We start from the raw sequence: 12,978 nt of genomic DNA, 5'->3' as shown, positions 1-12,978 counted from the left end.
CGGTCTCCTTCGGATCCGTTAGAGTGTATGGTTGAACACAGAGTAATCTCAACTCGTCCAGCGAGATGGAGATTGTATGGCCACAGTTTCAAGTCGGATGTTACTTCCTTGTGCCACGAGGTTGCACCTGAGAGCAGCGATGAACTGCGTCTATACAGGATGAACAAAGTTGCTGGAAGCAAATCCTGGAAGCATTTCAGAGGTATTTCTACTCCTGATGATGTCATGGTTGAGGTGCGTTCTGTTGTGTGCCTCATCCAATAGGAGTTGAGAGTTCAATCCTTTAGTGAGCAAGGCTTCATGGGATTTGTAGTCTGTTTTGGACTCCCTTTGTTTGATTTTGGCACGATTTTTATCAGTATAATTTACGACTTGGAATGTGGGGGCCTGAGTTAGGTTTTTACGACTGTGTTAGTTCTGCCTTTGTCTTCTATCTGAATACATGAGGCCCAACGTCATCCTCCAGGAGTGGAAGAGGATGTGTGAGACAATGTGTCATGAACTTTTACACTTGATGTCAAGAAGGGTCAGAGCAGTTTTTAAAACTTTCTAAGTACTAAAATATTGTACACTATTTTAATTTATTCAAGGGGTACTCATTTTTGCAACCCTTTACTTAAGCAAAACTGCCTAATTTAATTATTTTACAGATACTGATAACATATATTTTGATAATATAATCTTAAAATTATGTTATTAAGTATATGTTAAATACATTTCAATTTTGTCATCTTCGCATAAATTGTAATAGTAATTATTTAGAAATAGAATTATATCTTTATGTTCAGAGGGGGTGTACTCATTTATGCTGTGTACTGTATGTATACACACTGGTGGCCAAAAGTTTGGAATAATGTACAGATTTTACTGTTGTTTCAGAAGGAAATTGATACTTTAATTCACCAAAGTACCCATTTTAAAATACCAAAGCATTCAACTGATCACAAAGTATTTTGTGTAGTCAGGACATTACTGATGTAAAAAACTGCACCATCACTATTTGAAAAAAGTAATTTCTGATCAAATCTAGACAGGCCCCATTTCCACCAGCCATCACTCCAACACCTTATCCTTGAGTAATCATGCTAAATTGCTAATTTGGTACTAGAAAATCACTTGCCATTATATCAAACACAGTTGAAAGCAGTTGAAGTTGAAGCTTAACATTGTGTTTGTTTTTGAGTTGCCACAGTATGCAATAGGCTGGCATGTCTTAAGGTTAATATTATCAAAAATGGAAAAAAGAAACAGCTTTCTCTAGAAACTCATCAGTCAATCATTGTTTTGAGGAATGAAGGCTATACAATGCTTGAAATTTCATTCAAATTTGTACAGTACAGTCTTCAAAGACAAAGGACAACTGGCTCTAACAAGGACAGAAAGAGATGTGGAAGGCCCAGATGTACAACTAAACAAGAGGATAAGTACATCAGAGTCTCTAGTTTGAGAAATAGACACCTCACATGTCCCCAGCTGACATTGAGCTTAACCCCATTGAGCTTTTGTGGGATCAGCTAGACTGTAAGGTGCGTGAGAAGTGCCCAACAAGACAGCCACATCTATGGCAAGTGCTATAGGAAGCATGGGGTGAAATTTCACTTGAGTATCTGGACAAACTGACAGCTAGAATGCCAAGGATCTGCAAAGCTGTCATTGCTGCACATGGAGGATTTGAAGTAGTTTAAGAAGTTCTGAAGATTTTTTTCAAATTGTAATAATAATTTTTCACGTTATTAATGTCCTGACTATACATTGTGATCAGTTAAATGCCAATTTCCATAAGAGCAAAATCTGTACATTATTCCAAACTTTTGGCCACCATATATACTCTACCGGTCAAAACTTTTGAAACACTTGTCTGAAATGTTTCTCATTATCTTAAAAATCTTTTGATCTGAAGGCGTATGCTTAAATGTTTGAAATTAGTTTTGTAGACAAAAATATAATTGTGCCACCATATTCATTTATTTCATTATAAAACTAAAACGTAATAATTGTTATTTTTTTTTTTTAAATTGATGACTTGGACCTAATTATAAAGAAAAGCAGCCAATAAGTGCCCAACATAGATGGGAACTCCTTCAATACTGTTTAAAAAGCATCCTAGGGTGATACCTCAAGAAGTTAGTTGAGAAAATGTCAAGAGTACATGTCTGCAAATTCTAGGCAAAGGGTGACTACTTTGAAGATGCTAAAATATAACACAGTTTTGATTTATTTTGGATTTTGTTTAGTCACAGCATAATTCCCATAGTTCCAATTATGTTATTCCATAGTTTTGATGATTTTACTATTATTCTAAAATGTGAAAAAAAAAAAAAAAAAAAAAGAATTATAATACAGAATGAGTAAGTGTTTCAAAACTTTTGACCGGTAGTGTGTGTGTGTGTGTGTGTGTGTGTGTGTGTGTGTATGTGTGTATGTGTGTATATGTGTATGTATATATATATATATATATATATATATATATATATATATATATATATATATATATATATATATACACACAAACATATACATATATACACACTGTATACTGTTGAAATCAACCTTATGCAACAAATGCTTTTGATTAGCTTAACTTCTATTGAACCTGGAACATTCCTATAAGATGGTTAGCTGTTCTTATCTGGTCTCTCAGCCTGGTAATGATGGTCTGGTTTGCTGGTTTTAGAGTGGTTTTAGGCACTTGTCTGCTGGTCGGACTGAGAAACCAGCTGGCTGACTAGATAAACCAACTGAACATCAGTCTGGCCAGACTAAGAAATCGGTGAGAGCAGCCTAAACCAGGTTAGACCAGCAAAAGCTGTTTTTTTTGTTTTGTTTTTTTGGTCAGTACATGACAGAACAATAAAGAGTGCTGAGATCTAGCCCATAGCAATCCAAAATTGATAAAAAAGGAAGATGAAAAATAAATTTTTTCAATTTATTTAAATTTTGTTCATTAGAGAGAAAGAGGCACTGGCCCAACAAGATTATTTTCAGTGCGATAAACTGCATCCTTTGGCAGAATAGACCTTAGAATGGATGGAATGAACTATCTTACTTTCTTTTTCACACACACACACACACACACACACACACACCACCTCAGACAGGACGATAATGAGGACAAGAAATGCATTGAAGTTCCAGAAGACTTCATCAAGCCTAACATTATTATTCCATGCCCCACAAGCAAAAAAAAAAAAAAAAAAAAAAACTGCTCTCTGTAAATTTCTGGCCAGCCACAACCCCTCACACAAACTCAGCTATGAATGAACTCGGCAGAAGCAGTGCGTTTAAGATAAATAATTATGCCGGTGTTGTCCCAGGACTGTGTCATGCTTGCATAATGCAGAGCCTTTTCATCCAAGAACTACCCTACAGCCACCCAGCAGAGCTCACAGGGCTAATTGAATAACCCCCTGATGGGAGCACTGAGCCCCAGCGTCCAGCCCATTTCCGGCCCTCTTTCCCACACTTTTCCCATCAGCGGTGGTCAAATGGCCAGACCGTGACCCCCTGCACCATGGGACATGCACTGGTCACTGGACTCTGGTTACTACATGGTACTGGGGTCAAGCCACAAGCCATATCATTGAATCACTGTTAAGCAGCTAGACAAACAGCTATACATTACAATCAGCAACTGACTTTATCTTACATTCTTCTCCGAGATAAGGCTCTATTTATTCATTTGCATTGTGAGAACACTGCATCATTAAAGTTTTAAAGCCATAGTTTTCAGCAGAAAGGTCTTTTTAATAATGCAGATCAGCCTGTACTGAAAAGGTTAGATGGAGGTGGTTTCCTCAAATGTCTACTTTTGTCAGGGTGGGAAAGGCAAAGTATTGACGTAAACAACAATAAAGCCATTTTGTACCATATTAATTACTTATGCAAAGAAGGAAAAATCCATTACATCACAATAAAACCTTTGATAAGAGGTAATAAAATGATCAGACAGCGTGAAAGTCTTTCAAGGTTAGAAAGCTTTATAGAGAGTGCATAGAATGGAGCCCTGTGATTTCATAAAGAAAATTAATCATGTGACGTCATAATCAACCACATCACAAAAATGTCTTGGTAAGGAATAATGTAATGATCAGACTGGGTGAGACTCTTTAAAGGCCTGAAATCTTTGTTGAGAATGCAAAGAATGCAGCTCTTTGATGTCATAATGAATATAATAATGCAATATTAAATTCATGACAACACAATAAACCATGTTAAGTAAGAATGTAATGATCAGACAGGGTAAAACGCCTCTTTCAAGGTGTAAAATCTTTATAGAACTGAGAATGCAGCCCTGTGATGTCATAATTAAAAATAATGATGTCACAATAACTTAACTGATTAGATACATAATGTTGGTTTGTAAGAGAATGAAAAAGAGACCATGTACCAAATAGAAAGCAAAAACTATGAAAAATAGTTAGTCTAATTCAGTTGGCAGATTTGATGAGATTTCAGAGAATTGATTTGATCTGATGTACAAGATGTTTATGTAGGTGATGGCTATCTTCATAATTTAGTTTATGGAGCCATGGATTCAGATCATCTACCTTGTGCTGTTCGGGCCGAGTCCAAGAGGCCTGCAGAGAACACAGACAAAACACAACACAAAGAGGCAAAGCAATCCTTTAGAAGGAATCCTACGTTAACTGTTCAATAAAAACATTTGCTTAATGATTATGCATAATTTACCTGCCCTAAAATGTGCAATATTACAAAATGATGCATGTGTTGTAAAAATAACATGTTAAAAAAGCAGATTCAGTTGTGTTTTATTTCTTTTGCTCTGTGTATTTTAGTATTATACATTCATTCAGTTTACAGCCTTGAATGGGCTAGTCATTTATTCCCGTTAATCGTAAACTCAGTTTACAGTATATAGTGCAAAGTATATTTTCCTTAATCAGTATTTTTCCAAGAAAAATATTTAAACATTCTTAAACCAAGGTAAATTTACTTGAGAAGCAAAATTGTGTAAGATAATATGTTTTCAGAGAATACATCTTGAATTAAGTTTAATTATCAGTACACTGTTTTCTTGTTTAAAGCACAAACCTTACTAAAATATGTGAGATTTATGCTTTCAACAAGAAGATTTGCCAATGGGATAAGACAGATAAAAGTAATCCAAGATATAGTCTCTGAAAACAAGTCTTTATTGTATCTTGTGCAATTTTGCTTCTCAAATAAATGTATCTTGTTAAAGAAGATGTTGAGATATTTTTTAAACAAGACAAAAATACTAATTAAGAAAAAGAAAAATATTTTACATTACAGCTTATAGAATCAATGTTGCTTTATGAAAAAGCATTATGGTCACATAAAAAGCATGATTATTGTTTAAGATATTAAAGGGATATTTCACCCCAAAATTAGAAATTCTCTCATCATTTACTCACCCTTATGGCATCCCAGATGTGTTTGACTTTCTTTCTTCTGCTGAACACAAATGATGATTTTTAGAAGAATATTTCAGCTCTGTAGGTCCATAAAATGCAAGTGAATGGGTGCCAACATTTTGAAGCTCCAAAATGCACATAAACACAGCATAAAAGTAATCCATAATATTCCAGTGGTTAAATCCATATCTTCTGAAGTGATATGATAGGTGTGGGTGAGAAACAGTTTGATGTTTAAGTCCTTTTTCTTTTATTTTTATTTGCATTCTTTGTGCATATCACCCCCTACTGCGCAGGAAGGAGAATCTGTTTCACACTTACACCAATCATATCACTTCAAAAGATATCGATTTAACCACTGGAGTCTTATAGATTACTTTTATGCTGACTTTATATGCATTTTGGAGCTTCAAAATTTTGGCACCCATTCACTTGCATTGTATGGACTTACAGAGCTGAGATAATCTTCTAAAAATCTTTGTTTTTGTTATGCAGAAAAAAGAAAGTCATACACATCTGGGATGCCATGAGGGTGAGTAAATGATGAGATAATTTTCATTTTGTGGTTAACTATCTCTTTTTTTTTTTTAAGTGTTTTTACAAAACAACATGAAAATGACAATGCTGTCATTACTGATCAATTTGCACAAAGATTGGGAGGGGAACAATGAATACTTTTAGACCACATAAACAGTATTTAGACTCCATGCAAACACTTTCCCCATGAAAGTGGCTGAAGTTCTCCATCAACTCACGTCACACATGCTTGAGTGTGCACATGCTTAGCAACACGATGCAATGGACACATAATTGTTCAACACATGCTACAACAAACTGAGATGACCAGTAGACAAAACATACAAAAGAACAACATGAAAACATGCCACTATTCAATCAATACCAAAAATGGTCTGTGCTTCTTGTTTCCACATTTGGGTACAACAATGTGTCTATGTTCTGTGCTTGCAAAAAAAAAAAAAAAATAGGTGAGAGTTTAAGCGTGATTCATTTTGCAAGAGCATCAGGAAAAAGTGAAACCCTTGCAGACTTGTTATGATGACAGCAGGCTGAGTGTGCTAGTCTTGCAGCTTTCATTTGGCTAACTACCTCCCAGGAGACTTGAGCGGGATAAACAGTTGTGATCAATGCCTTTTATTCTGCTACGCTGTCTAATTGCTCCTAATTAAAGTTAATATCTTAATATAAACCAGAGCCTTAAGCTAACGGTGAACGGTTGAGTGATATTTTCAAGGCTGATAAAGTAGCAGAACAAAATGAACAAGCTGCTTAGGTAAATGAATTGTTCAGGTGATTGCTTACATTATTATAAGATAATTCTGATTACATCAGGTGGCAGGGAACACTAAGCCTCATGCCTGTACCAACGCTGCTTTGATCTCTTAAATTGAGACAATAAATCTGTGATCATAACAACAATGAAAGGAAAACAAATGCTGGAGTACATCAATGGTACAGTATTTGTCAGACACCCCTCCTTGCCAGCATTTTCAAGCAACAGTTTATGAACTCCTCAATAACACATATTAAATCTGAGATAATTGGAGGATCACGCAGCGTTTTGAGGATACCACGAGGACTCTATTAAAATGCATGAAGTGTTAATTGTAAAACAGAAAACATAACGTGGTCAACTTCTTGCACAGTGCAGTAAAAATGTTTTTTTTTAAATTAAAAAAGAAATCAAAATTGACCCTACATTCTTGAAGGTGCTATTTGTAACTCTTTTGTGTTAAAGGTGATGTGTCTAATGTTATTTAATATATTGCACCTTTAATGAATGTCCCTTTTGTTTTGTGCACAGTATTCTAAATACTTTTTGTAGTCTTTCATCAAAATGTAATAACTTTCCCCACCTCTGAAATGATTTTTTCCCCCCAATAATATCATTGCTTGCCTGTCACGATCCAAACAAATGTGTTACTACATTATTTCCTGCTGAATATTCGGTTTCAAACATAAATACAAGGACTGTCAATCGATTAAAATTTTTAATAAAATTGATCAAACTAAATCACAATTAATCTCATATCAATATTTGCTGAGGCAGGTCCCCAAATAAAAATAATTAAATATAAATAATACTTAATATGAAAAGGTAGCTTTAGAATTCAATGTATTTTTGTTTTATTCCCATAACATTGAACATAAGCATACAGTCGTCAGCAATCCATTTTGCAATCGAGTTAGTCAATCTGTCCTGTTTTCACAGGACACGTTCTTGCATTCAATCTGTGCTGATTTTGATCTTGATCTATGTATAAATGTATTTGACGGATGATAAAGTAACATCCCGCTGGTTTTCTGCATCCTAAAACACGGGGTTTATGATGCTGAAAACTAGTGAGATGCTCCAAAAACTCAGTGTCAAGTTCAAAGTAGTTTGAAAATTGCATCTCAAGACCTATGTATTCTGTTGTGCTTCATCCAGCTGTCAAGAACGCCTCCTATGTGACTGGCTGCACTGCTTGTGAGGTTTGTTAAGGCTAATTGACTGCCCCTTGCTGATGTGGCTTGAAAAAACACAAGTTATATGTAATTCAAGCTTGAATTGCTCTGATGGTAGGAAAATATGTACTTTTATTATGGAATTTAAGAGTGGGTCAGGAGGCATGATTAATTCTGTAAATTTTTTAACACGCTATATTTATTTTTGTTAAATCGACAGCCTTAATAAATATATCACTTTACAGAAGTTAAATGCATAATAATTGTTGTTTCATGTTGTCTTTAACCTGTTCTCTCTTGCAGGACAGTACATATCAACAAGGCAGCTTTGAAAGTCTCATGCTTCAGTGACTACTATCATGAGGTGAGAGAGAAATCGGGTCTATATCTCTGTTTCATCAGATCAGCCACAGTTGTAAATGCTGTTTACTAAGCTCAGGGAAGGCCGCTTTTCACTCGCTGCGGGGTCACTGGCACGGACGGACAAAAGCTATAAATGACGCCAGTAGCAGAGAACATTGATCTGAATGAGCTTTGTGTCTGTTGAAAACAAGAGCTGACCTACACATGCCCCCGATCTCTCTCTGGAGTGTGTCTGTGGGGTTTGGGGGGGAACACTATGGCAAACTTGCAACACTTGTTTAAAGCAATTAAACAAAACCTATTTTGTTTGACTAAATATGGGCAAAACTACACATAATGGTAGCTGACACTCTGAACAGCACTGAAAATAAATTACATGTTGAATGTCACAGCATTCTGAAGTCATATAACTTTGCTTATAGACACCATTGTTATCACTTTCAGAATTTATTTTGGCCATTTTCCAAAAATGTAATTGACCTATAATAATAAAAATCTTTTAGTCAAACTTTTTCTTTTCTTTTTTTTCCCCTAATTGTCAGAAAAAATGCTATCCTCCAAAAACATGAACCTACATAAATTTGAGACACTTTTTCAAAGTGTAGCAAAAATCCAACATCAATGGGCCTCAGTGGTCAACATTTTTCTGTATTTTTCACAAAATGAAGCCCATTCATTAGCTTAATGAATATGTTTACTCAAAGGGATAGTTCATCCAAAAAAATTTTTTTTAAAGTAGAATTTTAGCCCAAGTCACTATTCACTTTCATTGTATGTAAAAAGTGTATGTGAATAATTTTATATTATATTATATTTATTATATTATATTATATTACAATGGTGACATTTTATTCCTTTGAAAGCCCAGTATTGCAACACTTTTCTAATAATTCACCCCCACCATGCATTTAATAACCAGTGGCTTCCTAACACGTTTAAGAGAAGGAAAATAATACATCATTAAAATAAATGCTCAGGTCTTTTTGAGGCTTAAACCGTCAGCTATCTCAAGTCATTCTCACTCGCAGAACTCATCACACTCTGTGTCCATTTTATACTATGGTCTTCCTTTATGTGTTAATGTGCTCGACAGATGACTCAAGGAGGGGGAGGGGGAGGGGGAGAGACTACAACTGAGAAAAGACATGTGAAAAAGTGGCTGATGTTGGCCCTTATTCAGAGGTTGAATTCACATCATGTCTTTCGGTGGGGATGTGATAAGCTTTGGTCCGTGGCCTATTCTTTATCGCCCTGGGCGCTGCTGCCCTGCCATGTTTATGACCTGCTCATTTGTCTGACACCTTGGTAAGTGGCCGAGAGATTTGAAATATATGACAATCCTAAACTCATTTTTATTGACCCAACTATTACAATCAAAAGGTAAGATATGAGCTGTGAATTTTTGTGGGAGTAAACTTTTTGTAAAAGAGGCACAGAGAAGGTAGAATCACGCATCACACAAAGCAGAAGAATAAGATTTAAAGGTCTAGTAAGAATTTTCATTAAACCCCTCTCACATTCTCGAGCAAAGAAACTATAAGCGTGACTGAGACTACATACACGCTGCAGTTTTGGGAGTGACAACTGCATTTAAATTCTGGAGTCATTTATTTTGTGTGTGATTTAATGGAATACACATTGATAAAACAGGCTGCATAAACAGAATTTAACTAATCTGATTACAAATCATTTAAATTGTAACTATATCCAAAAACAGATACTCATATTTTGTATTTAAAATTCATATTGCCGTTACATGTATTACGTTACTCCAACCTCGGTCTCTGTGATTAACCTGAAGAAGAGAGATATGCACATCTCATAATGTATCTCTCGAGCTTTGTTCACAGCAGGAAAAATCTGATTTTTTTCACAAATCTGATTTTTTAGACTAACTGTTCAAACTGCAGTTTATATGTGGACAGGTCCGATTTTTTTTTTTTCTGTTCAGAATGCAGTCGCTTTTGCTAGCATGTCCACATTAGTTGTCATAGTAACTATGCGAACGTATGTATGTTCATCATGAAAGAGAGTTTAGCAATGGATGTTTTTCATGAGGGAAGTATCCAAATATTAACACATTCTTTACAGAAAATGGCTAAAAAAAGAGGTGGCATATGCAATGTTAATTGCTGCTAGGGTTCACAACTTTCCTGTTTTCCACAACTTTTCCCGTATTTTATCCCATACAGGATGCCTTTTGTCCTGTATTTTAGTGGGTAGTGAAACGTCCCATATTGAAGCATAAAAGGGTGGGACAGCGACACTCTTGAAAAGTACCCTTGTCCTGTATTGAAGTGCTCAAAATGCTCAGGTGTTCTGTATTGGCGTGAGACCTTATTGCATTTTGGTGGCTCGCAGCTGATGTGTCTAGCGCATCTCTTTGGTTGGGTAAAGCCAATATCTGTATTATTTTAAAAGAAGTTTGCACTGTTTTGGCTGCCCTGTAACATTTATATAATGTATGGGTGCATTCTGTTCAAAAGAGATCATCCCTATGCCCTGTTCCTCTTAGACATAACCTTCCACTGACAGTTTCAGAGGGCTGAAAGATGTAATAAAATGGTCATTCTGTACTCATATTAATTTAAAATTCTCTTGTAATGATCCTACAGCATGGCCATCATTATTGTTTTCCCTTCAAAGTATCCTGTGAAGGTATCATTTATGCCGTTTGGAATGCAGTTTTGCCTTCGTCGCAACACCTAACGTACTGTAACAACCCGTCGCGCACAACAAATGATGAAAAAACACATTCAAATCCGATCTTACCATTCAGACTGAGATGATTTTAATCAGATTTCAAAGCACCAACAAATGTGGTTTGGATCAGGCTTGTAAAAATCGGATTTTATATGTTTTTGTCCTGTTCAGACTACAAAATCAGATAGGCCAAAAACAAAACAAAAAAACAAAAACAATTCTGCCTGTGAGAACATAGTATTGGTGTCCAAATTAAAATGGCACTTCTAATTACATCACAACATTAACTAGTTGTTCAGTTTGGTTTTGTAGACATTACACTGATTTAATGTAAATATGGTTGTCTCTACCTACTCTGGAGTGTATGCAGTTGTAGAATGCGGTTGTCAGTCCTGTAAATAACCAACCTCTGTATGTTCAGAAAGGGATTAAGCACTGAGAAAGAGTAACAACCGTGTTTAGCTTCAGTGTGTATGTGAGCTGAGCTATTTAAAAAGGCATTCCAGTGTTGTAGGTTGTGAAACAAAGATAAAAACACCCTTAAATAAAAAGTCCCACTTCTAGCATGTGATGTTGTGCTTAGCACTGTTTATAGCAAAGAAACAGTTCAACAGTGACACATAAAAAAATAATTAGCAGTGTTACAACAATTTGCTTTTCACACATGACTATCAGAAACACTAACTGTCAATTGCCTTTTACCAAACTGCTTCAAGTCAACATGAAACAATATTCGCTAACCAAAATTATCCAAAATGTGACATATTTCAGAGTGAAGCAGGATATGCAAAAAAAAAAAAAAAAGAAAAGAAAAAAAGAAAAGAAAAAAAAATGTGGGGTGGTTACATTTTACACTTGTTTTTATAAATTAGCAATTGATGGGATCATGAAAAGTGGGAGTTCCATATTAGAATGGAACCAGACCTGAATTCGAGTTTGCATTCAATTGTTTGATGGGGACGTGGAGGCTGAAGTTCACGTTCACCCTCAATAGCATCTCTATGCATGCCAATGGTAAAACTTCTTTTAGTTATTTACTACTATTATTACTGCAACCTTTATTAAATTAACATAAACTGACATTAATTTACTATGTTAACTATTGACAAGATTTTAGAAAGGGTGCATTATCTACACCAGTACCCTAAGGCCATAAACACCAAAAAGTTTTTGGTTGAAAACACATATATTTTGATACTTTTACGTCTCTCATCCACACTTAAACAGCGTTATCTTCCACTGAAAACTGAGACTTTTGAAAATGCTCTATAGTACCACATACTCTACATTGGAAAATGGTAACGAAGGAAAGCAAATACAGAACTTTCAACCAGAAACGCATTACTGTGGATGTGGCATAAATCGATGCCTAAGTACTGTAGCTATTTAGCAATTGGTTAACATTACCCAATAGCCTGCACTGCTTAGGTGACGTCAACCGAAAAGCAAAGTAATTTAAGAGGCAGAGCAAGTTAATACGTTTTAATGAAAGATTACGAAAATATTTGGTCCCACTTCATTTTATTGTGTTTTTAACTACTATGTACTTAAGCATTTGATACAATGTACATATTATGTGAAAATGTGTTGCATTGTACTTATATTTAAAGTAGATGCATTTCATTACATTTGCAGTTACACTGTTAACCTTCCCCCTAATCCTAAACCTAACCCTACACCAACCCTTACCCTAAACCCTAACCTAAACCCTAACCCTAAAGCTACCTGTACCTCAACCTCAGCAGCAGCAAATGTAAATCCTGAGAGAATTTTGCAGAACAACATGAAGTTACACAGTAAATGCACTGCATTGTGTGTATTAGTAATGTTAGTACATAGTAGTTAAAAACACCTAATATAAAGTGTGACCAAATATTTTTTATCTTTGGAGAAACAATCATTGATAAATCATGCACAATGTGACCAGGAATATGTATTTAGAAATAGTCAATTTTGATTTCATGTTGACTTCAAAAGACAATAAACAAAACAAAACAAAACAAACAAAAAAAAACGTTATGTCGCCAAAGTAAACTGCTAATTATTTTTG

The 12,978-nt window shown here is 35.3% G+C and overlaps 1 protein-coding gene across 5 annotated transcripts in view; it reads right to left on the bottom strand.

Moving 5' to 3' along the window:
• The window catches only part of ncam1b (neural cell adhesion molecule 1b), a 161,013-nt gene that overhangs the window by 67,319 nt on the left and 80,716 nt on the right, over positions 1–12,978 (bottom strand). For 4 of the 5 annotated variants that reach the window (XM_051679475.1, XM_051679474.1, XM_051679471.1 and 1 more), the window contains one exon: positions 4,548–4,577. The exons of the other annotated variant lie outside the window; for it this stretch is intronic. In XM_051679475.1, the coding sequence (XP_051535435.1) occupies positions 4,548–4,577 (30 nt within the window). The remainder of the gene's footprint in view (positions 1–4,547; positions 4,578–12,978) is intronic. 5 annotated transcript variants of the gene reach the window in all.

Source organism: Myxocyprinus asiaticus, chromosome 39 (genome assembly GCF_019703515.2).
Source record: "Myxocyprinus asiaticus isolate MX2 ecotype Aquarium Trade chromosome 39, UBuf_Myxa_2, whole genome shotgun sequence".
NCBI classification, from domain to species: domain Eukaryota; kingdom Metazoa; phylum Chordata; class Actinopteri; order Cypriniformes; family Catostomidae; genus Myxocyprinus; species Myxocyprinus asiaticus.
The sequence above is the reverse complement of the archived record's forward strand: the minus strand, read 5'-3'. Positions and strand labels throughout refer to the sequence as shown.